Source organism: Bombus bifarius, unplaced genomic scaffold (assembly GCF_011952205.1).
Source record: "Bombus bifarius isolate JDL3187 unplaced genomic scaffold, Bbif_JDL3187 scf7180000008038, whole genome shotgun sequence".
NCBI lineage: Eukaryota > Metazoa > Arthropoda > Insecta > Hymenoptera > Apidae > Bombus > Bombus bifarius.
In genome coordinates, this window is record NW_022884408.1 from 439,618 (window position 1) to 466,242 (window position 26,625).

At 37.5% G+C, this 26,625-nt stretch overlaps 1 protein-coding gene across 1 annotated transcript; it reads left to right on the forward strand.

The window, feature by feature from the left end:
- Positions 1 to 4,918: 4,918 nt before the first annotated feature.
- LOC117207566 (LIM/homeobox protein Awh-like) lies at positions 4,919 to 25,153 on the forward strand. The gene is made up of 4 exons (XM_033447885.1): positions 4,919 to 5,167; positions 18,576 to 18,901; positions 23,840 to 24,294; positions 24,753 to 25,153. The coding sequence occupies exons 2-4, from the start codon at positions 18,723 to 18,725 to the stop codon at positions 24,959 to 24,961; spliced, it is 843 nt and encodes a 280-aa protein (XP_033303776.1). The 5' UTR covers positions 4,919 to 5,167; positions 18,576 to 18,722; the 3' UTR covers positions 24,962 to 25,153.
- Positions 25,154 to 26,625: the final 1,472 nt, after the last annotated feature.

Sequence of the window (26,625 nt, forward strand, 5' to 3'; positions counted from 1 at the left end):
ACTTTTACTACAGCTACACTTAAGTAATAAAAATAAGAAATAGTTTTAATGTTCTAATCCGATTTTTTATGGTTCGAAGCTTGGGCTCGAAGTGACATAGCAGGTGACTGGACGTAGCTACGGTCACGGTAGGGACGTGTACCTGACAGAGGTATGGAATGATTATATGGCTCTCCTTACAAACAAAGATTGACCCGAGAGGTAGGGAGGTGGGGAATTCCACTTGGATTTTTTTTGGAGTTCATGCAGATAAGTTTACTTGTACGTGGAGTTACACGTGTATCACATCGCATTCGTCATTCCGTGGACCGTGGATTTTTTATCGAACCTGAATTCGTTGTCATCGACATCTTGACCATCCTATCGCCGCTATTACTTATAGCCTCTTGTAGTGCCCACATTTGTACCAATAAACATCAGCTATATCCGCGATGGTAAATTTGAGCGAAGGTTCATCGAATGCGCAAAAATCCAAACTTAATCATTTAGATTTAGATTTTATCAATGTATCCAACCGTGATGGTCTAATCTCAACACAGTGTTGATGAATTTCAAAATGTTTATTATAACGTACATATAATATGTCATAAATGGAGCCGCCAAGCGTTCCAATACTTTGGTACTTTGGTACAAAACTCTTGATTTTTTTAACTACTCAAAATCCAGTGTAACCCGGTACGTGATGATATGTAAACAGAAGAAGGTTCTCTTGTCGAGATGTAACCGATTACACGGGATTTTTCCGCCCGTATTACACGCGCAGGTCGAACATCGCTCGTAACTGTGGACGGAACGAAATGAAACGCGGTGTTCGTTGATTCGAAAGGAATAATCGGATTAAAGGCTGAATACTGGCTGCCACGGGGTGCAGTTCATTGTGAACGTTGACTTGAGAGGGATGAAACCGAACGTAGCTATGTGGAATACGGGCGGTTCCTTTCTCCTACGACAATCGATGCCCGAGCCAAGCTTCGAGGTCTGACCGAATTCGATTCCGGGGCACTGAATGCCTGCCACGTGGCCCCTATTACATAATATTAGACTTACACCCCCTCACACCCTCTTATTAGGACGTCGGTGAGAGTACAGCAAGCTACGACTGTGATTTTCCTTCGCGATTCACTCAAATCGCGGTCCCACGCGATCATTTCGACTGTGATGCTATCGATGATGATGACCACGGTGGTAGATTCGAGGGAATCAGTGGTTTCGTTTTTTCAATTCAAAGGGGGAGATGTACATGCCCTGCTGTTCGTAAGTATCCGGACACTTCTGTCGATTCGTAACGGCAATACACGAATGTACAATATATAAATTAATAAGAAACTAATACTAGTCCAAGGTAATGTTTATCATCTCTTGATAAAAGACGAGGATAATTGATCTCAAAATTGGAAATAATGACGGATGAGCTACATCGTGTAGAAATTCATTAAACCTAATAATTTCTACAATAAACATAGGTGATATCAAATTAAACGAATTATTACAATACAGTTATTATCCATGAAACGTATATATTAAATAAATAAAACCATATATTAACGCTATATAATTAAATAATATTTTAATATATATTAAAAAACACTTGCATGTAATCTAAAATTCATAATCTACATCAAATGTCATAGGTGGGCATATGAAAATGAAAGAAAATTCTTAGACTCTTGAACCATGATATATGTATATAACATAACGTGTTAACCAGAGTAACGATCTGTTTTTCCATTTATCTATAGTTTATGTGTCGATCGTCTGATTGTGTGATACGCAAACTTTAGTCCGTCCTATAACACCGATCGTTACCCTGACAAAGGAGATCATCGCTAATCCGGAACAGAATCGCCTCTGAATACGAGCACAAACCTAAGCGCGTTACTATACGCGTATCTCGTTTCTAATTCGTGGGGATCGGTGCGTTTATACGTCCTGAGGCTTAGACGACATGCATATACATGCACTGCCGTTTCCTATTCGCACGATTCGCCTGGGAACAGGTCGTTTTCCTCACGGGGAGAGTTCAGGTGCGCCCTCGCCGATGATTCAGCTTGAATCGAGCGACGCGCTGATAATGTTCGCGATAATTAGTCACGAGAGAGGCCGATAGCATCTACGTTGGACCGTTAGCCAGCCGACATCGAATCTTTTTCTCGTCGTCGACAGATTGACACTTTTCAACGATCGAACGAGTCATCTTTGAATGTGCGTGTAAAAATTTCGCGTAAAAATTAAACGCCGATTGTCGTTGATTATTTCGCTCTTTTTCTTTTTTCATGTCTCTCTTTGTTAGTGAATAATAACGTGATTGGAGGGGTGTAATTAAGGATTATGAGGATGATTGGGGAATATTACTTGTGTGGGATCGTAGTGTTTTTGGAGATACACGTGACTCCTGCGTGAAACGATATATAAGGACGAAATTTTGTTCTGCCATTCGTGACTTCTAATAGCGAGCAGGAATTCTGTATACATAGCGGTATTTAAACCGTCAAAATCTAAATTTGGTGAATTTTGTTGAGATACTCCAAGCCACCGAAAGATTACTTTCATCGCTTTTATGTGGTTTCAGTGATCTCAGTTTGATTTACTCTTTGGTTTTAGGAAATTATAACGATATTTGTGAATAGAGATTCGATAGTAAGTTAATAAACGCTATTATTTCACATGGATTCTTTATTAGCTCGTTATATTTTATATTTACTCGTTATATTGAAATATATCGAGAAACGTAAAGCATACAGCAGCTGTAGAAATATTATTACAAGCGGAATTTTTTTAATTGCTATACTTTGAAACATGATATACGATCTGTTTATATAAATTGTAATTATAACTAAGAATTCTTTATTTTCCTTCAGTTTTCTTATTGTCTTATATTCGTTATCATGTATCGTTTATTTTAGTGTCAACCGGTTTTACTCCTCCATTTAACAATCTATATCTAATATCGTATCTAATAATTACTCGAATTTCATAAAAAGAAATATCTACACAATCGTGTCCACGATAATAGTCATTTATATTAATGGAAACTGATTTATCAATGAATCAAAGTAATTCGGAATGGATGTTCGATTATTCAATTCTTTCCAATTGGTGAGGCACCATTTTCCGACGCGCTATTATGTTTCGAAAGAAGCTGCTACAGTTACGAAAACATTACAGACTTACAGTCTTCTTCGAGCATGACACGTCCCACAAGATACGCTAAGAAAACTCATGGCATTCCCATCCGATGACGAAATGACCTGTGCTGTTGCAGGTGAGTAAGAATCATCGGCATGCGCTATCAAAACCGTTCTTTTATTGTACCGTGATTTTCTTTCTTGAAGATCAATCATTTGCTGGACCTCCGATTTTGACGTTCCAACGACCTTGTTCCGAACAATTGATGCATTGTGTCTTGTTTACCTTGAATCTTTCGCTGGGCAATGAAACGAAGGTTCTGACGAAAGTATTTAATCTCTGAATGAAAAGATCAAAGCTACTGATAAAGATTTTTGTTATACTTGAATGATGTTTATCGGGTTCGAAAATTTTTATGGTAATAGAAATTAAATATAGTTGGAATTTGTTATATAATTTTTTAGTATTAATACAAATTTTATTATAGTAATAATATAAATGTTTATAGTAATAGAAAATAAATATAGTTGGAAATTTGTATATAATTTTTTAGATTCTTTCGATGTTAAGCGGTGACATGTTTACTAATCTAAAGCACCATAGATGTAGGGTAGAAATAATTTTGTTAAACAATCGTATTATGAAATAAGTTTTCCAACCGACGAATGATATAGTTTTTCATCTTCTTGTGATGTTGTCAATATTTTGATTTAACAGATGTAGCCTTTATATCAACATGGCCCGTTAAAAACTTTCACAGAAGAAGCGTATCCCGTACTTTATAACCAGAAACAATGAAAAAAACTACTCGTAAATACAGATTTGGTAAAATGAATACCTTTCAATGGCAGTCGGGTTCATTAGCCAAACGTATCGTTAACGTTCGTTAGCGTAGCCATCGCGCGGTGCTGTACGTCTGCGCGGATTCGAGGAATTGCCTTACAGCCGGAAATTTCACGAGATATTTATGTATTGGAAGGGGGCTGCAACTGTCTACGGTATAGTCCTGTAATTTCGGGATTTCCACTTTCCAGCGTTCGCCGAGAACCGTAACAGGGCCGAGAAGGAACGATATAGTACCACGGTTCCCAACTTGCAGTTCGCGACCCTTTTTGTATGTTATCACCATACCATTAGTCTCTAATATAATAACGAAAAAAATGAGAAAATATCGTTTCAACTAGTTTCACTATTCCGTGCAAAGTACAAGATTGAATTCTTAGATGTTGACGCTCAACCACTCAAATATCCCTATAATTCTACAAGTCCCAATATATTTTCATAGATCGTTCTCTCGCGTGGTAAGTTTTGGAAAATCACTTAAAGAACTCAACCGATAAGATGTGCAAACAACAACAACAACAATCGTCTTCCCTGTATCAATGAGTGAAAAACTGCATGTTTGAAGTTATCTCGTTGTTACTGCTAATGAGTAACACAGAGAGGGCGAATATGATAGATTATTTGATGGTTATAAAAGGTTGGGAAACACTGATGTAGAGGGAAGGAATACGCGCGACGGTTTCCCCAACGCGTACCTCTCATCCTCCGTCTACGTCGCGCTCTCAGCTTCCTGCTCTGTGATCTCAGCCCGTCTGAGTTTCATCCCTCTTCAAGTTAGCTAACAGCAGGATCCTGCACAATGTAGTCGTGATTGCAAATCCGCTCGTTATCATCAAAACTGCGCCCGACCTAACGAAACCCACCCCCTCGACGCGCGCAAGCTCCTCTCTCTCTCTTTTCTCTTCCTTTCTCTTCGATCGTTTCACTTCTGCGCGCTGTATCACTCCGTCGTTCCTTTGACGCGACGAAGTAAGTACTTTCGGAGAGTAAAGAGATTCCCTGCTTTCGCGAAATTTTTCTTCTTGACCGAGAGTTCGAAAGTCTGTCTTCCTCCCTCTCTTCCTCAGCTACGCTCTTGGATCGAGTAATTCAATCACCGATAATGGAGAAGCGAACTTTCGGCTTCTGACGGTTGATTCGACTGGAAGTGGCGTGAAAGTTGAGGCTGTTGCGAGACAGGGGATGTTTGCAGGCTCCGGTATGTTTTTGGGGTGACTTATTATTTTGCATGATACGGGAGGACGTGGAATGTTTGAGATGACTGCTGAAGGTATTTTGTGCTTTAGCTTGGTAATTGAATTTCTCAGAAACATAATCAATTTCATTTTTCCTCCAATTCCTCCATTTCATTCTAGAAGTACTGGATCAATGTTGAATTTTCATATCATTTTGCTTTCATTTTACTTTCATAAGCTCGCTTATTGGAAGAAAGCGGTGTAGATGATAGCAAATTTCAAGATAAATTTCAAAAATTTTTGCAACGTCGTCACCCTCTTTTGCTCCTTAATTTGTGGAATTGATCAACGTAGATTCTGAACGACTCGATCAACGATGATAGTAATTCGTACCGTATACAAGGTACGGTAGATGTTTTCTTGCATGATAATATTTGATTTTCGATCCTGTTGCGTTCTATCGGTCATTTCCAACGCAATTGCATTCTTTCAACGTTAAAAGATATTTCAAGGAAAATATAAGAAAATTGTTATTGGTATGCATGATTCAGTTAACAATGTAAACGACATTCGTAGGAAAGTAAAGAATGTGGAAATCGTGAAAAACGGACGAATGTAAATCGTGTCTAAAAACACGTTTCTTCCCTTCCTTTTCTTCTTTCACCGAATATTTAACACAGCCAAAGGCGTTTCCATGCTCGCAGTTTCTCTCCAAGCATTTTCAAGAAATTTTCCGACATCCAAACGGCATTATCATGATAAAAGTAGTCCAGGAACCTATTCGCATTTGAAAGCGACCAACGTTCATGGGCCATTGTCGCGCAACCCTCGATACTCCATAAAAGAATACAAATTCGAGAAAGCAGGCTAACATGTCACTCGCAGCTAACCGCCTGCTGTGCAAACATGCAAACTCTTGTTAAAATCCCACTACGTAGCAACTGAGTTTCTTTTTCCGTTATCTTACACGAAACGCTTGACGTTAAGAAAAACGTTGATAAACTTGACCTCGACCTACTCGCGTCCTCTAAAAAATCGTAACGTTTCTTAACTTATATTCGATGAATCAGAAATAAATGTATGACTGATCGATCTTTCATTAACGCGATATTTGTTATTGATTTATTAAAACTGACTGATTTACTAAGGTCCGATATATCGATTAGAATCTTATATTTTTTTGTATATGCGATCATAATAGCTCAATCTTGTAACACTGCTGTGTTAAAGACGAAAGATTGTACCTGCAACTTTCGCTTAAATCAAGCCATTGCTGCCAGGTAGAACAAAAATAGTTTATCTATATGTATATTAAGTAAGAAAGCTGTATCTGCATTGAAACTGAAGATACAACAGCTTATATGTGAAATCAAGATCTTGTTAAATACTAAAAGTTATTATTCTCAAATTGTATAACCAAATACGTTTATTTTGAAATAAAACGACAGAACAATGCTAATGAAATTTCAAAATACGTTTCGTATAATACACATAGTATATTCGTAAAAGGTGTCTACAAGTGTTCGAATACTTTGGCGAGCAACTGTACGCGCGATTTCCAAGGAGGAAAGGACGTCGGTCGCGAACGAGATTTTCGATGGTATCGATTAACGCGACAGAAGAGTGCCGGGCAACGGTTTGTTCGTTCCCTTTGCCAGGATCGGCACCGGTGGAACCCCGTGGCTCCTTTTTCGAGGATCCTCCGCGTGTCCTCGCGAGGTAGAACCTTTGTCCAGTCTCGCTCCCACTAGCGAGATAATTCGACTGCCATTTTTCTCGCTTTATGCGGGTAAGCGTTACTAATGGCCCGTTCCCTGCCGATCGCGAGGACCCTGCACCTTATTTTGCTCGTTCTTGAACGCGTAAACGCGTTTACGCACTCTTACACTACGCCTCAAAAGTATCCAGCCGCTTGCTTTCACAAGATGTATCTAGTTTAATTAGTCAAAATACACACGCATTTTTCGTATCTGATTCGAGAAGCCAAAGATTTTACCGATAGAAAGGTAGTTACTTCGCAAACCCTGTTTTTTTTTTATCATTTGTAATTAATCTGTCACCAGATCAGGATTTTTCATGGAAATTTATATTCTTCGTATAATTTTTGCGCGTTTAAATTTCTAATAAATGTATAAACATTCACGGTATATTTAACTATAGGAAGAATTAATTTGTACATGTATTTTGATAGAATTTAAAGAATCCAAATACTTATGAACGATAGTGTACCTACTTACAGCTGGTGCACGAGCGCGTTTTGCGAACCTGTGCACACGCGCCTACGATGATCTTAACAAATAGGGCATATCGTGCTGCATCGGGAACGTATGACGCGCATTTGTCTCGAAAATGTTAGGTCGGCTGTGGAGACGCGAGTAACGCCGCGATAAATGGGGAGAATTCAGGTTCTGTTGGTTCTTTTATAGGTAAAGGATTCTTTGTTAGTGGAACTCAACCCTTCCGGTGTGTACGTCTGATGTTCGAGGGTGGTTGAATGAAGTTGGTTGAGTGAAAAACGAAGGGAAGGGGTGGAGATAGGTAGATAATATTTTATTCCAATAGTTCTGAATCCAATAGCTATGAATATTTCCTGCTCGTAACAAAATTTATCAATGTCGAATTTCGACGTTAGATGTTAAAACGACATCGTCCTGTAGAAACCAAAATAGAAACCTAAATAGAATTAATTTGGAATAAAGCTAGAAAAGTCCTTTATACCAAATTAAAATTTTATCCTAAATCGAATAAATTAGAAGTTACGACTAATTTTAAAGTAAGGTTTATGAACTGTTTTTTTCCGCTTTGAACAATTCCTCGAGTCGCTTTTGAGATACTTTTCCACGACAGTTTCTTTTGCATATCTATTGTTTAACATCGTCGTCAAATCGGTCCACGGATTCCAATTTGAATATGCAACACGGAATACATCTGCATGCAGTTTCGCAGCAGGTGTTCCTTCCTTTTTTTCTGCTCCAAATCCTACCTACTTCACACTCGAGGAAATTTCTATCATTTCGGAATGCAAGGGTTTTGCCGTTTGCCGTGAAGTCAAGAAACGGCGCAGGCTTTTCCTCTCAGGTAAAAACTCATATTACGGTGAAACTCGAAACCAAATGGGTCTTCCACTATATATATATAATCCTTGAATACTTTCAATACGATGACACGGAGAAAATTTGTTATACAAAGTTTTGTCTAAAGATTTTACATACATAACAATCTTTTTTCAGAGACACGATAAATGTTTATTTCTGATATTAAATTTACGTAAAAAGTCACAGCTCCATTTACCATTTATCACGCGCTTGCATAGTCATTGCAATTTGAACGCGTTTGCAAAGAAACTCGTAAACCGATATCGATTTAAGTAACGTAGATAACGTTAAACGTTTTTTTATTGAATGTTAAACTTTCCTTTATTGAACGTTAAAAGTATTTGTTTCTCAAAATATATAATACGTACTTACCTACCTAATCGATATCTTTCCGCTTAGCTTAAACATCGATGCTTGCATGTGACGATCACGTGATCCCACAGTTAATAAAATAACATTCTTTAAAAAGTTATCGATCATTCATTCGCCAAGTTTTCGTTCGATTTCGATAAGAATCAATATTTGCGATTGACGATATACACTAAATGTCACGTATCGGAAATAAGGACGCAGTTTGTAAATCGATACCTTGATACCATGTAAATCACGTAAGGAATGAAAAACAATGACTTCCTGTTCGTGGAATTGCCAAGTTATATGAAATTTTGTAAATGTAATTTTTATTTGATTTTGAAGGTGAACACGTAGATGCTTATTACTCCCTTTCATAACTTTAAAACTATCGTTGCAATGTTAAAATATTGAGAATGTTAAAATGTTACTTGTCTTAATAACTGTAATCTCTGATTTTCGCAAAACTTCGGCAACTTGTAAGTAGATCGCGGATTTAGAATTTAGAGCGAGACACATTTAAGATAATTCGAAAGCACGTGTCTCTCTAGACGATAATTCCAAATATTCATAATTACAGATATCAAGAATTGGTGATCGGATTTAGAAATTGAACGCGCAATTCCAAGTTTGTTTAACAGTAGCTGCTTGTTCTTGCTATGTAAATGTTTTTCTAATAAATTGTTCGATAGTAGCGATATTACTTTGGTACATTTGTTCTCTATATTTCTGTCCCCAAAAGCAAGATCGAAAAGCAAGACCGAGTTGACCGTTTAGTCACGGTTCACCCTTAGACGTACACTATCCCTTTCCAACATTTATTTATACGTGTCTACTTGCGTGGATATATATTTTATATTTCTTCTCTTCCTTTTTATTTTCGATGAGTTTGGGTTCTCGAGGAGGTTCGAGCACCTGTTTGTATTTCTGCCCGCCGACACATAAATCATCCTGGAATGGACTAACGCCTTTTATCACTGCTATCCCTCTCCAACTCCTGTCTTTCTCTATCCGAACCATATTCTTCTCTGTATAGGTGTGTAAATAAGTATATAAGTGTGTTCGGCTCTAGTCGAGCGACCCGTTTACGCCCACGTCTAAGATGAATATGAATTTTTCATTTCGAGACCCAGGAAAACTGTCAAACGAGTTTTTTTGGTCCTACCCCTCGCATTTTTTTTATTTTTATTGCCATGGCGCGCGTGTGCACGCATCCGTGAAATCCAATGTTTCTTGAATTATGCGTAGATACAGGGAGAGGGAAGATAGAGAATGAGAGACAGTATCTTTGCATTAGAAGAAGACGGTTTAAAAACGAGGTGGGTTACATTTTTGGTTAACGAGACATTGATGATGTTTACCTTAGGTTGATTGATTCGAAGGAGAATGAACGAATGGTTTTGGGACAAATGGAATGATTCGAATGAATTGTTGTATTATTTTATGGAAGAATGTTAAGCGAAGTAGAAAAACGAATGAAAGTAATTGACAAGTGTTGGCCAGTGTTTAATTTTTGGTGAAAGCTAATTTTGCAACGAGATACCTTAATTTCATAGTATAAGAACTAAAATTACAATATCGTTTTATGAATAGAATTAGCAAACTGCAATGTTTACGAAACGTCGAACAAAGTGTAACGCACTATTAAAAACGCGATCGAAATCCTATGGTTCACAAGTGTATCATATATGCATAAAAGTTTCTTGCAAGAAAGCGCAGAAACTCAAAGGAAGAAGCCGGTGACAAAAGGAACGTGGAAAGAAATAGAAAGTGAGAGACGCGATCAGCAAAAACCAAAAAAGAGAATCAACTCTACTATGAGGAACACGTTGCCCGCAGAAATTCCATTCGATTGTGATTCGCGACTTCCCCCACTACTCCGCAAGGAATTTACGATACCAAAAGCCTCAGTGGTGGGTTTTCGCGCATGGAACATGGGCGTGGTCGATTGGGCGGAGCCTGGTTGTCGTTCCAGGGGTCTTCGTCCCGAAAAGCATCGTTCCTGTGCCGCGAACAACCCCGAGTCGAGTCACGCAACTCCGTTCCCCACCACTCAGCCTCCGACGTTCTAACACACGCGTACACGTATACATACACGGACGTGCACGGAGTGGAAACAGTGCAAAGAAGCGTGGATACACAGCGTGAATGTGTGAGTGATAGACCGAAGCGGCGATTGCAGAGTGTGGAAGGGGCAGGATCGAGGATGCCAGTCTTCCCCGGGCCACGGATCTGGACGGCGTATTTTCTGCGATCCTTTTCGATCCTACAGATCCGCGATTTTTTATTCCTCGCGAGTCCCCTGGTTTGGCTTTCTTTGGTTTGATACTGAAACTTACTCGTTTGGAACGAGTTATCGGATCGTAGCGCGAGTTTTACTTTCAAAGTGTTGTGAAGAGACTTTGTGGACTACACACATATATAGGTTGACTACTGACATGTTTTTGTCAGTTTAGCACGTGTATTTGGTATATCAGCAGACTCTTTTTTTGGTTACTCGATGATTATGAAAATGAAGAGAGGAAGTTTGTGAGTTAAAAGGAAGTTCTGGACCAATTTCAGGAAAGATGAAGGTGAGTGGATTGAGATTTAACTCTGAAATGCTATCGTCGGATAGTAGGTGTCTAGCAATAGTTTAGACAACTTTGTTACCTAACGTTGTTAAGATTTATTTATTTCAGCCTTTTTAAATTTTGTGGTAACGAAAATTAGTTAAGAATACACGCATGCATTTAAATAATGTATGTATCACGATTTGAAGTAACACATATGTATACATGCTTACATACCTAGCTTCCTTTTGTTTGTCGATTATGAAAGATTAAATAAGATAGTGAAAAATTTTGTTCGATTCATTGACAGTAGGTAGATAAAGAAGATAAACGTAAGTCGAATATGTGAAATATATATAAGGTGTATAAACAGGTGTGAATCATTTGTTTAAGCGAAGCGATGCGCGGGTTTCGAAAGTTTTTCGATGTTTTATCGTTGTTTTATCGTTATGTTTTATCAAAAAGCTTTCTTCAAAAATGATAGGTTATAACCAATCATAGTACCTAATGAAATACAATGTGAACATTGTTCGATATATTTTTGTTTACATTGTCAAAAGACATTAGAAACCTCTTTATCAATAAAAAGTTCTTGTTAAACACCTATATACCGAGTAGTAAAATTAAATATATAACTCTGTTACATTATAACGTTGGAAATAAATTTTCAAATTGTCTTTAAGTTATATCGAATCAGTAAAATCTGAAAAGAATAGCTTTTTGCAATTAAAAGAAATATCTTACGTCTCGTTATAAAATTCATTATTTTAATTCATCGAAACATTGCACTTCTATCCTTTGAATATAATTTTCATATAAAAAATCCAATTTAATATTCCAATGTAAAATTCACCTCGTTATAATTAAAACATATCCTACCAATTCATCAAAATTAATGATTCATTGAAACGTTTTATCTCAGTTCTTTAAATACTTTAAACTCCGTCATTGTTGTTGCACAACAATTACGATCCTGCACGTCAAACTCATAAACGTCACACCGAACGCACACAATGTCCTGGCAGCAAGTTTTTCTTAAAAACTGTTTCTGGAACGAAACGACGCGACGGCCATGATAATTTTGAAATATCGCGAAAAATTATTTACGATCGCCGGCGAAACTTATAAGGCCGATAAATCACTGGGAATGGTATACTCGCTCGTGCCATTAAACGTCCGTCCCGTGTAGCAAAGTGACGAATCGGATGTGTACGAGGATCGTCGATGTCCGGTAGTCGGTAGTGAGGCCCGTTTGACCTCTTCACCCTGACATTTCTCATTTTGTCAGCTCATCTCCGTCGTTTCGAAGTGTTGACGAATAAAAAATGAATACTATTATTCTTCTTAACTACTCGCTGATTGCATTCTTCGAGCATCGAGTCCACTTACGAACGATTGAGAAATTCTTTCTTCGTTTCTTTCAACGAAAATTCGATTCTTCTCTGGCGATAATTGAGTTAGAAAGCTACTTGCGAATTTTCGAATCACGATCGTGTGAAATATTTACATTTAAAGAACGATTTATAGGAATTAACCGATTTCGTTATGAGGATCTTCGATCGAAATTGATATGGATTTTTTTTTTTGAATATCTTATTATACGTACTATATCTTTTTGAATTTATACATAACTACATTATTAGTAAATACACGTACGCGTACCGATAATTTGCAACGTTGAAATATCATCTACTATCTCAAGTTTCTCATTTGCACCTATCAAGCCTCGATCGCGCTTAATCATAAATTCCTATTATCATGTAATAAATGCAGCTGGATGATTTCGTTGTATAATAACGCTATCGAACGTCATATTATGAAATTGCAGTTCATTAATTCTATTGTTTAGAAACGAAACATTTTCACGCTTCGTCTATCAAATTAAATATCAATTCTCGAAAGTATTCGATATGCTAATAAAGATTACACAAATATCTATTCAATTTTCTTTGCCGTTGATTTTTCGTGAATGATCACTTGTCATCTCACACTGGCCCATTGTTTTAAACGCTATACACGCTATCGTCATAGCAACTTTCATTCTTGTTTGTGCTTCGATATATATAGGTACTTTGTTATTCCACTCTCATTAAATTGTCACGTTTTAATAAACGATTCTTTCACAGAAAAACCAGGTAATTTTAATTTTTTCTTTATTGCTGTCATTAAATGCTAAACATGTATGTATAAGTAACGCGTTTTTTTACAATATCCTTCAAATTGTAAAAAAAAGTATGAACATTAGCTAACAACATGCTTAATCGCGTGCGTTCTGCGCATTGGAAAATCAATGTGAAAACGAAAGAATAGGCAGGTTATATGTTTCGATGGCCGATTTACAATGACAACCCTAGTTTACAGGGATTCGCAGAAAAGCAACCGGTCGAAATTCAACAGGTAATTTACAACAGGTCAAACTTCGTCGTTTCTTCTCCAATATCTTGGGATCTTCCACGAAACTGAATTCGCTGAGTTCAGTGGTTTAAAAAATAATTTATAGAAAACGCAGGTATATTCACTTAGGTGTACAATCTCTGGCAGAAAGTTTCCGATCAGAAGAAATTTCTTAAAAACTTTCGTGTCTTCGAACTATAATTTTTATTATATGTTATTATATTTAATACATTTATTATACGTCATTATATGTGATAAAAAGCAATGGGAAATTAACGGGCACTTAATGCGAGTCATGAGTTAAGTTAAAAATAATCGAGTTTCTCTAGCAAGGAAATAGCCAGAGAAATGTCACAAAAATCATAGGATGTAGTCCAAGCATCATTAGCGATTTCAGAAAAGAAATGTGACGAAACGGAAAATGTATCTGAGAAAGATGAGTGGTCCTCGTGCAGTAACTAGTCGAAACGATAGAAAATTGCGTAAAATTGTGAAAAATTTTAGACGAGCAACTTTGAGAGAGATAAATCGGCACAGAACGTTTCCGACCGTATTGTCAAAAATCGTTTAAATGAGATGAGTTTTTCATTTCAAAAAGCTAAGACATGTAGCGGCACATGAGTCAGAGGACATTCCAAATCATGTTGTTTTGCCTCGGAGTATCAAGACCGTCAGATTACAAGTAATGTAAGAACAAATGAACTCTGGGCAAAACAATGTCGCCGCTACATGCAACGGTCGAATGAAGACGAATATAATATATGAGTATAAATAAACAGACTCGATCGCGTGCGACACAGTATCGAACGGTTCATATCGAGTATCAACGAGTATTAACGAGCATCTCCAAGTATCTACGCGACGAACAATAACGAGTATTTATTCCGAGTTTTATATTGTATCAACGACTTACTGTACGCATATTTATTTATTTCAAATATACTTGACGTATTGCGACAGCAATATTTCGCCTTCATTATTTCGCGATACCGATTCACGACAAATCCTCCACAGACAAAACAACTCATAACAAAAAAGCATAAAAGAGAACGCGTACAATGATGTAAGAAACATCTAAAGTGGACAGTGGAGGATTGGAAGATAGTAATAAAGTAACAGCAAAGTAATAAAAGACTGTTTACGCGGTAACAGCATCGAAACAATGAAATGGCCAGCGAACAGTCCAGATCTAAATCCGAATATTGAAAAGACTGATTCGCGAGAAAAGGCCTTAGAATAGAGAAGAACCTCGTCAGGCTATCTGACTATCGTGGGAAGAAATTCCCCGCACAGATTGTAAATATCTCGTTAATTCAATGCCACAATGCGTCAAAGTAATAATACGTTCACATGGAAATATACCAAAATAATAATACCTACGAATATTTAAATTAACAAATCGGATCGGCAACTTTTTCCCGTGTAATATTTTGTTCTTCATCTCGCTTCTTTTTCGTAATAAATGGAAGTTTGTGTTAGTTTATTATCATTTAAGTATTTCACGTTAAACTTCTTTTCAATTTCCCATTATTTGGGTATTTGTATTAGGTCGTTCGAAAAGTTTCTTTCGTTTTATAAGAAAATGGTGGATGCATAACATTTTCCGTTTTATATTATTTTATCGAATTACGTATGATCCATTTTGTTCTATCAAAATAAAGATCACAACGTTCGACAGATTAGGTTTCACGTTTGTATAAAGATGCATCGTTGTAAAAGACGTGTTTGTAAAAGAAAGACTCTTTTCGGACGACCTAATACGACAGCATTTTGTAGTTCTGACACACGGATGTTTTTAACAAATTTCGTATTAATACGTTCGATGCAAAAACTTTTTGCCAGTATTTCTTGATATCTTCCTTCTTGTATTTCTTATAAATCCGCAACGATTCGTTTATGCTCTCCATAAATTTAAAAAGCTCTTCAACTGTAAAATTAAGGGTTCGATTAAAAGATTGGAAATATTGTTATCTAGCCACGTGATCTTTCATCGAAGCAATCGCGTTATTATCATTTCTTAGGCTGAACATCTTCATACAACTGTATTTCTTCGAATGTTCTATCAAAGTAAATTGCTCAAAGGCGTTTAAAATCTCCACGAAGCAAGGACAATCGAAAATATCACTAAATTTAAGAGCAAAATCTGCTAGATTTGAATTGAAGATTATATTTTCTATTTAATCACGCGATCTTCCGGTTATTTCATCGAGATAATTGCGCCAGTAAATCCGTGATCCGCGACACGGCGTATTAATCGACACGGTGTTACGTTCGAAGAGAAACGTAGCTCTCTTTCCGAGGGAAGATCGAAATGCCAGAAGGTATAAATCACAGGTGGGAAGTTCAACTTTGCCTTCGGCAGATCATAAATCAATGACCGTCCAGTTAAACGTGAAATGATTACTGGCCGACGGGAGAAGTTACGACAAGGAGGGAAAGGACAGAGAGAGGAAGATGAAATGAAAAAGACGTGTTCGTGTAGCGTCTTCGAAATTGGCTGTCGTCGATGTTGTCTTTCTTGAGGTATCCGTTGTGCAATATCCCTGTTCTTTATATGTTTCGCGTTTTCACGGCGATTCACGTTATATTTTCGTTCGTTTGTGTGTTTAGTTCGCGCGTTTAAACCGGCGAATTCAATTTGAAGCCGACGAATAAGAATTGTTTACGACGGAGGGTGAATTCTTTTGAAATATTTTTCTTTCACATCGCTTATTTTTCGATCGAGGAAACGCACTTTTAACGTTCTCGAAAAATCTTCGCTCGTTCTAATTCTGCCGCGTTCTTTCCGTCGTTATCGTGTTTTTCTGACGTTAAAAAGTATTTCAAGTTTAAGCAAAATCTGAAAGAACTGTTCTTGGTATATATGTACATGAGTTTTCACACCAATCTTTTGTCCAGTATATTCGCCAAATAAATAAGCGTGAGATTGAAGTATAAAAATGATAAAAATTTAAGGATCACAGCAGGGCGAAATAAACGTTTAATAAATTGAAATTTTTAATTTCCCGAAGGTTGATAGAACAGTTTTTCCATATTAATGTACGAATAAAGCAGTAAAGAGAAGAAGTACGTGGTAAACGCAATAAATCGAAGAATATAATGTAATTAACTCATTGATTGCACGCTGTGGGGAACAATAACCTTTGTGCATTACTCGTGTACCAATTAATATAATCAAGTCAAGACTCGCTGTTCCAATGTACTCACTTATACATAATACACGCACGTGTGAATACACAGGTGGATTCATGAGCACGTGTGCCGCGACATCGATAAGAAAAAAATTGCATACAGATCAGATACGCGTTATCTTTGCGTTTATCTCTCTACGCACTCACAATGACAACCTTTCCCTCTCTCTCTCTCTCTCTCTCTCTCTCTTCGTTGCACCTACTTATTTGTCTCTTTGTGTTAACCAAACCTCTAACAACACGATGGGACTGAAAAGAAAAAAAAAGAGGAAAAAAACTAACCAGCTGCATCGTGTCGTTCGAGTGTCAATTAATCGAGCTCGAAACTCTACCACGGGTTTGTTTCAAGCGGTTCTTGACTAATGAACGACGACTTGTTAAAGAATGAATGCATTTTAATCGATGACTACCATTTGCTATTAAAGATCGAATAGAACGATAATTTAATGTAACTTTTTCATATTTCCCTAGATTCCTCGTTTCAACTATAAAATATAATTAACTTCCGAGAGATTATAAAAATTATACGCACTTTATGTTGGCACACCCCATCCTGAAGAATCAACTGGAAGTTAAAAGAAAAAGAAAAAGAAGACAACTTGAAAATTAGTAAAATCTCCTGCGTTACGCATTCAATTAAAAGGAAGCTGCGCAGCTACGATCTTTAGGGGCGTGCGTATCGCTTAAATCTCACCATCCACAATGAACAAATTTGCGCCTACCTAAAGGTCGTTTCGCGTGTACGCACGTTTGATACACGATGTGTGCGTAGTCATGCGAATCGTTGAGGCCGGTCGTTGAGGAACGAAGGGATCATGCCCAAGAGCGGCATCATTTATCAGCCGGCGGCCGTCCGCTCGTTTATTATTTCACTTTGCCGAGTATTAATTGAGATTTGGAGCCCGCAGCCAGCCTTTCCGTACCTCCACACCCGGAAACGATCGTCTTATACTATGTGTTTAGCGATGGCCTCAAGTACGTCGCAAGTAGATTCGAATATTCAACGATTATTCAGTTTCCTAGGTTGGATGTCTCAACAAGAATGGTACATTTGGCAAGCGAGCGATTCTACGTAAAAGAACAAATCGAAAATATCGAATAAAATTTCTTCATACGACGCATCATTCTTGAGAAAATCGGCTTTGAGAATATAGTTACAAATGTAATTAAAATATAGGTTGAAACGAAGATGAAATATTTGGCAAGTACGACGAATGAAATATTATATCCATCTATCAAAACATGAAGAGAACATCCAGTATTCGATTCGGTTTGGCGCTTAATCCCATCGCTAATGATGTTTTTTTCTCGTACGACACGTTGACGCTTTATGAATCGATCGATCGTGCTGGTTTCGCTAGCTGACAAATTCTAACGCGAGACTCTCTTCTAATAACGTTAATACCGTGGCTCGTGTTCTTTTCCATCGACTCCGGTATTCCATGTAAAATGTTCGTTTTAATGCCTTGGCATTAAATTCACGATGACATTAGGTAGAGACTTGTAGCATCTGCTTGAAAGGTTTATCGAAGGAAGGTTGTATGCGATGGGTTTTCTTTTTGTACAGGATGCTTTAGAGTTGCTGTTCAGAGCTTTAAAGGGTGTAAACTAGTACAATGTAAAGACAGATTGTAAAGTATTTGTAAAAGTCAATAAATTACCTATCATGTAAATTACACTAATAATTTCTCTCGAATTAATTTCACAACAATCTCGTTTCAGGCTGAAATCTTCCTAATTGTTCTTAAAATTATCGTCGACAATGAAATCTTCGATCATCTAAATAACTATAAAAAACTATATAACTAAATAAGTATAACTAATAAAGTAAAACGAATAAAATTGCAGACGGAAATCGAGACGGAGCCAGATTGCACGGACAGCATCCTTTGTTCGAACAACAACAACAACAACAACGTGAACACCAATAACAACAACGTAACCAGCATAAAGAAAGCTGCTACTAATATCAACAACAACGACAGTCACGATGGAATGGAAATGGACTGTGGCGGTTGCGGGGAAAGCGTTCGCGAGCGGACTGTCCTCTGCGTAGGGGGTCGTACCTGGCATTCCAGATGTCTGAAATGTTGCGCCTGTGCGAGGCCTCTGCACGATCAGCACTCCTGTTTTCTTCGAGGGATGAGGCTCTACTGCAGGCACGACTACGCCTTGTAAGTACAACTCGTTTCTATTTCTAAGGTCAGTGGAGCTCGTTGTCCAAGTTTAACCATCGTAATTTTTTGCATCAGTGGGGAGCATAGTTTGTTTGGTTAGGTTAGCTGATTTATGTGACTGAGGGTACACTACAAAAGGTATTTTCACATCGCTGTATTCATTATAACACTTACGTACTAATTTTAGGTCTAATTTTAGTACTAAAGTTAGGTCTAAGCATATTAAAGTTCGTGTTATTGAAACTTGATGAAATCATTGAGAAATAAGGATACGTAGCTAGCCACTGTTTGTCATAATTACAATACGAAGACAAAGTAAACAATTTGTCCCTTAAACAAGCATAAAGGGATCGAAAGCCACTGGGATCATTTTAGCGAGTCACTCGTTCGTAATACAGAACGACCCTTCGAAATCTATCTCAAGGGACTTGTTCATAAAATCCTTTGAAAGTAGCTGCTCGACAGGGTGCCCGAGATATCTGTTATACGAATGTCAGCGTATTCCGCGAGAAGCGTTTCGTAAGTCGAACAAACGGTCATTCTTTCCAGGTGTTCACGAGTGGTAGTCGAGAAACGTCCTCTTAAGCTTTGGCTTTGCTCACCGGTTACGTATCAGTGGGGTGTCTGTTCTTCGATCAGCTGGAATATTATTGGATTCATCGGTAATCCTTCGTGTCGCTTCTGGATCGCGGGCTAACTGTCCCTTCTGGTTGATTATAGATCGCGGCCGAATGATGGAACGCTTTCGTTTGATGAATTGCTTTTTTGATTATGCAAATCTTACACTCTTATGAGCACGATTAAAGAAACAGAACTTAAACACCTTAGTTATCTTTTATTAGAGAAATATTAAACTTACTAAAACTTATAATTAAAACTTATAATGAATAGGTACTGTAAGTGCCTTGTGCATTTTGTATATTTTTGCATTTTACGCGTTTTTCTACCTCTACATTTCGCGTAAATGCGTAAAAAATCCGCAGTCTACTGATTAAATATCTTATCGCTATTTTTCTGCGATTAAGCGACTTAAGCCTTGGTCTTTATAGTCCTCAATGATACCAGTTAAGAGTTAAACGTATCAATCGGGAAAGTGGAAAAAAGCACGATTATAATGATTTAGCTAAAATCTGTCTGTCTTTGGAGTCACGTGGCCGTCACGTGGGTGCAGATATTCCCGCAGATGAACAGATATCCTTACGCGAGTATTCGACATAGGGTCGAGAGAGATTCACCATTGGGTGATTAATGTCTTCCGATGTAACCTTCTTCTTCTTGGTTCTTCTCCTCTTCTTCTTACTTCTCTTTTCTTTTACTTTCTTCTTCTTCTTCTTCGTCTTCTTCTTCTTCTTCTTTGGACCTCACGCGTACAGTCGGCTATTCACGTCATATACGTGTACCACGCATGCTCACGCGCGAGCTGCGAGTCACGATGTGACGTTGAAGCCGGGCTTCGATGCCCGCTACGAATAAAGGACATCTCATCTGACGTTTTCTTGCGGTTACAAGTCCCTGGAGACGAAAAGAAAAGACGCCGGTTTTGACCCGGGCCGTATACGAATATTCGCAATGGCGAATCTTTTCAATCGATGGATTTTTTTATACGATCTTCAAGCGAATCAAAAAATGTACGCGTGTATCTGGTGTGATTTAAATTCCTACAATGGGTTTTGTTTAACAATTGTATATTGACTAGATCTTTTAAATAGATTATTAGCGAGAATATTATAGTAGACGGTTAATAAACGCATTATATTTAATTTGTATTAGATTCCATATGACAATAATATAAAACCTTCACAGATGAAAAGTATGTAAGAACTAAATGTAAAAGTATAAAATATAGAAAATCAGTGCGGATTTTTATGTACTTACGGGAAATTTATAAGTACGAAGGTGTACAAAGTATAATACTCTTTATGATACATGGCAAGCAAAACAAGTCTCTGCTTCGTTTCCATCTGTTTAATCTTTATAGAAATGTAACTTTGTATAAAAATCCGTAAACTAGCGATAAGATATGCAACGAGGATGGATTTAAATATAGAACAAGTATGTAGTATAATTATGTATTTCTATATAACTGAAAGTAAAAGATATTTCAAAGATAGCTACGTAAAAGAGGGCAGAACGTCCTCATCGTTGCAGATTGCTTGAAATTATCGTCTCCTCGGCATGTTTAGGAAATCGTCGAAATCGCAGTAGCAGAAATGTAGATTACCCCCGGGCTTGCAAGCGTCGTGTCTCGAATCGTTCTCAGGAGGGCGTAGGCATTCGCATTTAAGTGCCATTAAGGCAGAAACGATAAGGTCGTGATTAAAGCGGCGACCGATTCCCTGTCGCGCAGCATCGGCCACACTGAATTAAGAGAACCGGAATTTCGACGCTGGCATGGCTAATAGAGCGATTTCTGGTTCATCCTGCTCCTTCCATTCTTTCTCTTTCTTTCTTTTTTTTTTTCTTTTAATTTTGTTTATTCTTGCCTGAGAAACGACACGAGGAAAAGGATCGTGGAAGGAGAATAACGTCGGCGAATATTTATTAATTTAAAAGACACCCGTCCCCTGCTTGAAAAGCACCGACACACGAGGGTGGACCAAAGAGAGGGAATCACAGCTAGCTGCCTTACGAGGCGAATTCCTTAGACTTTAGATGGAACACTGGCAGTTCTTGCTGGTGACTCGGCAGCCACGCACACGCGTGCCTGTTTTTGTATTCTCCAGAGAAAAATATGGGCAACCCGTACAGAACTGTATACTTACGGCTCTAGGTCTATTACTTTTTTAATTTATAAAGCAATTTGTGCAATCAAAATCATATTTCAGATTTGGAACCTCCACGATCATTAGATAACATAATTCGTGGTTCTTCGAGTTTTGATATGACGAATAAAATTTAAATACAGGCACGATACAAACAAGATGAAGCTTCCAAACAATTCTCTCTGATCTCCTATAAGTCACAATATAATACAATTAAAATACTAGATACGTAATTCAGTAATAACAAAATTATCTTAAATCTAAAGAATTCCAATTTTTCGTACTAAAATTTCTCCATTCATACTCTATAAACGTTACTATATGGCTTGTTCCTATTACCAAAAACGATAATTCAAGCGTAAAATATCGCCAACGTAATAATTTATCACAGGGCCGATTTATATCTTAAAAGATATCGAAGATCGCGATCGAGATCTGGCTTCGTAGCGCGAGAATCGAATGCAGTCGAATGAGGATCGGAGGTATAAGGGGGGACTATGAATTCTCTACTGTGCAGAGGTCGGATAGCGGCCGACTTAATCCCCCGTTGACTTATAGGGCCCGCCTATGTGGAAGAACAAATGAATAAATTAGGGCGGGGTCGTTTGGTAGCCGATGTACGGCCCTGAAGATTTATTGATACCCAATACCAGTTCCTCTGGTCTGGTTACACGCTGCTTCTGACCGTCTCTTATTTCGCTCTGATCCGACGTAAACGCGCCGGAAAAGGAAAGGGGTGGCGCCACTATTTATGCTAATGACACCTCAAACTTTCACCGGACCTTCAAGCTCAAAGAGATCGCGTCAAATGATTTATTTTAAACTATATGAATCTTCCTTCGTTTCTTCTTTTTATCGCGAATTTTATTCAGTAATTGTCAGTAATGTTAAAGTAATTACAAAAACAAATGTATATTTTATTTGCAAGAATCGACCAATAACGATAATAAAATGATCATGATAAGCAGGTACACGTTATGAAGTTCTAGGCGAAGCTTTCAGAGGTTTAAAAAGATACTCAGGGTCAGGTATAGATGTCTCGTCAAGAATGAATAGATACTTGCGTGCTTCTAGGCGTGCCTTGTGCGCGATCACCATAACCAATAATACCCGAAAATACCATGGATGCGACGGTGACGATGCGATTCGTGAACCGACTAATCCTTCCGTGGCTTACCATATTTTTCCATACAATAACCAACCTTTCGGTCGATCCACAATTCTTCTTTTTCACTTATGCTACTTATATTTTTTCTCTTTGTTGTTACAACAAAGTTATTCTTCGTTGCGAACAACAAGTTACCTGTGGAGCTTAGAAGTTCTGTTTCCTTGTAGAATTATTTTCTATATAGCTATTGAGTATCATTAAGTTCGACTCGGTGAACTTAGACGAAGACAAGAAATCTAAGAGGGAAATTAATAAATTCCATAGATTCTATCAAATTCACTTCTGCATCACACACCTAAGTAATAAAAATCCGTGGTGTACCTATCATCGTGGCAGATCTCGTTAAAAGACGAGCGTATCGTTTCCTCGTAAGAGCCATCCACAAATCGCTTATATCTCTCCTTTTAAACGCAACACTCGTAAGATCGTGACCCGTTTCCTGGTGTCGGGCGGCTAAAATTCAAAGGGTTAGAGTCATTTGTAGGGCGAGGGAAGCCGCGGGACTGAGACGTCCAGATAATCTCGACGTAATCTACCGGGCGAATCGCGAGAGGTCGAGCGACCCTTAAACCACGCTGCTGACGCGCTCTAAAGGACATCGAGTGGCGGAGTAGTATGTTAATGAGGACAGGACCATCGGATTCTCGTACACGGAGGTCCTGAATGAACCTGCAGCTTCGACCAAAATAGCACCTTCATCCTCCTCCTCTTTCATTCTTGTCTTCTCCTCGTCCAATTCTTCCTTTCTACGAAATTTAAATAAACTTTCTTGATCGTCGATCAAGCGTTAATCTAATACAGAAACAAGCGTATCGCGACAATTTCGGTGCATGCTCGTGCGTAAACAGGAAAGATCTCGAAGAACAAACAAATCTTAAGTTAATAATAAACCTCAGCTCTTGGATTAACAGTAGAATTTTTTCTTTCTCAACATTTGGAAGAAGGTGGAAGAAGGTACAGGAATCTTGAATGTACGATAAAAATCCCTCTTTCTCGACATTTCAGAACCTTTGGTGCAAAATGTGCGAAGTGTGGTCGAAGCGTAGGTGCGGGTGACTGGGTGAGAAGAGCCAGGGAAAGGGTGTATCACTTGGCTTGTTTCGCCTGCGACGCCTGTTCTCGTCAGCTGTCGACGGGGGAGCAATTCGCCCTGCTGGATGCCCGATTGCTCTGCAAGGCTCACTATCTCGACGTTGTCGAAGGAAACAATACCTCATCCTCGGAAGATTGCGACTCCGAGCACGGCGGCAAAGGGAGCAAGACGAAGAGGGTCAGGACCACTTTCACGGAGGAGCAACTCTCTGTTTTGCAAGCGAACTTTCAGTTAGACAGCAATCCCGATGGCCAGGATCTTGAAAGAATAGCTCACGTTACGGGACTGAGCAAACGAGTGACGCAAGTCTGGTTTCAGAACTCGAGGGCCAGGCAGAAGAAACACAGTGGAAAGATCAAAACGCAAAGTAAGTACATTTGTTATTTGAAAATGTTGCAATTCCTAGTAAAATATAAAATAAAGTAAATAGAAAAATATAAACGATAAATTAAAATAGAAAATACAAAATGTACGTGGATACCTCTGCATATCGATAATGAATTACAGGAAGAAAATACGAAAATACGAGGGGGCAATTAGTATCGCCATGATTTATGCTTCCTTGTTTATTGAACTTAATCAAGTCTATAGAATTAATGTACGAGTTAATATGAAACGATATTACAGACATTTCGTAATTTGAACTTTAGATTCGTGCATTAACGTACCAACTATCTAAACAGTTAGTACCATTATTTGGATCAAAAAAGACGAAATATAATATACACGTAGGATCTCTTTTACTAAAAATCTGAAACTTTTTCTTTCTCTTCTTATAGCTATTCTATATTCTCATTCCTAAAGAATAATTCATTTCCTATCTAGTGCACCATTCACCACCAATGCAACATCATCCAGGTGATTTGTACCCAACCAGTGTAAACATGGTAGGTGCCTATTTAGGGGGGTATCAAGGCGGCAGCGCAGGAAGCGAAAGTCCTGGCAGTCCATTGACACCACTCACTCCTTTAACACCTCTAACCCCGACAACGCCCAATCACCTTCAAGCCCAGTTCTGTCATCAAACGGGTTAACTTTATTTAGTAACGATGTCCAATACCGGTGATCATTGCTTTCGAATTTTACCTTCGTCGATCGTTTCCAAGTCTAATATTGTTTGCAATGGAAAATTTAGCGTTCGAATTTAGAAGAACATCGATCTATTAGAGAGGAAGAAATTATAAAATTCTAGGATTTCGAAGAGGGTACATTAATTCATTCGAAAGTTTTGATACATGTAATTCTATAGTTAGGTACTTAAGTGTAATATAAATTTAGCATACATTTTTTCATAGATTTATGAGAATTTGGAATATAGTAAAACCTCGATTATCATTAAGGAAATACTTGATTATTCGAACATCGATCGATTAAAAATTTGCATATGGTCTCCTCTAGGGAAAATTGTAAAATAAAAATATGGTCAAGGTTTTACTTAAAAAGATTATTTAAAACGAACCCTCTTTGAATTCTAGAACGCTTAAGGATAAGTTTTAAATAATTGAGATATTCTCTGTCTTTTTTTGTACATACTCAAGACGAATTGTTTCAAACAAAACAAGAAGTAAAAGTGATATTACGAATAGGTTAATATTCTATAGTGAGGATTCTAGTATACGAATAGAGAAAACACGCTATCATTATTTATTCTGATTCGATTGCAATAGTTCGTAACTTGTATTTGCATTTTACAATTAGTCTACTTAACTATTTTACTTGGCAAGAGTGCAATGAAACGAAAAGTAGAATTACAATTTTAATAGTGTTTGTAAAAAAGGTCTCGTTTTTCATAATTAATAATTATTTTATAAATTTGATTTGTCACGAGATAGATTTTTAAATTTTCAATTTGAAAAAAATCGGAATAATTCTATAACATTAATTTCATTCAAATTTCGCTAATATTATTATTCGTTATTTTTTCAATTTAACATCAACAGTTTGCAACAGTATCAAACCAATGATTACAAAACGAGTAATTTTTAATAACATTGACACGGCTCATTAGTATTATTTAAATTCTCGCTATACGCGTGTCCCATGAAGTATTTTATTTTTAATATAAGATTGTACATAGATGTATTCTGTAGCTTTTGTATATAAATTTCAAGGAAATCATGCATGAATATTTGATATCGCTCCCAATGTTGTACACACATTATCGCAATACTGTAAACCGTACTGTTAATAATAAAAATGTCTTTTACTGTTAACACGTGTTATTGCTTTCAAGCCCGAAGCCCTTGTGTTTCTATCATACGCTGTCTTATCTATATCAATACTGTGCCTTTTCTATTATATCCTCTCCCAACTTTATCAAATTAAAAAAAAAATCGCAACAGAAAAAAAATAATGCTTATAAAAAAAGCTTAAAAACCCAAGACTCCCAAAATTGCTGAGTTTGTTAAAAAGTCAAAAAATAAAGAAACGAAAGAAAGTTAATAAAGTTCAAAGATACACACTCATAGGATGGGGAATAAACACGGAAACAAAGAAATATGTGCAACATTTTATATTGTATATATACTTAGTTTACAATATTTACATCACAGTACATGTGTGTCGTGTGTATATTAAATAATGATCCTTTTACGGTTACACAATTAATTATCTAAACACTGTAAAAGATACTTTCATTCGGAACATTGCTTTCTGATGTACCCCGGGATACCAGAGACTCGAGTGAACAGGAAACGAG

Excerpts from the sequence above, each read along its gene's own strand:
- LOC117207566 (XM_033447885.1), top strand. The coding sequence starts at position 18,723 with ATGGAAATGGACTGTGGCGGTTGCGGGGAAAGCGTTCGCGAGCGGACT. Across the intron at positions 18,902-23,839 it reads TGCAGGCACGACTACGCCTT|AACCTTTGGTGCAAAATGTG; the intron begins GTAAGTACAACT and ends TCGACATTTCAG. Across the intron at positions 24,295-24,752 it reads TGGAAAGATCAAAACGCAAA|TGCACCATTCACCACCAATG; the intron begins GTAAGTACATTT and ends TTTCCTATCTAG.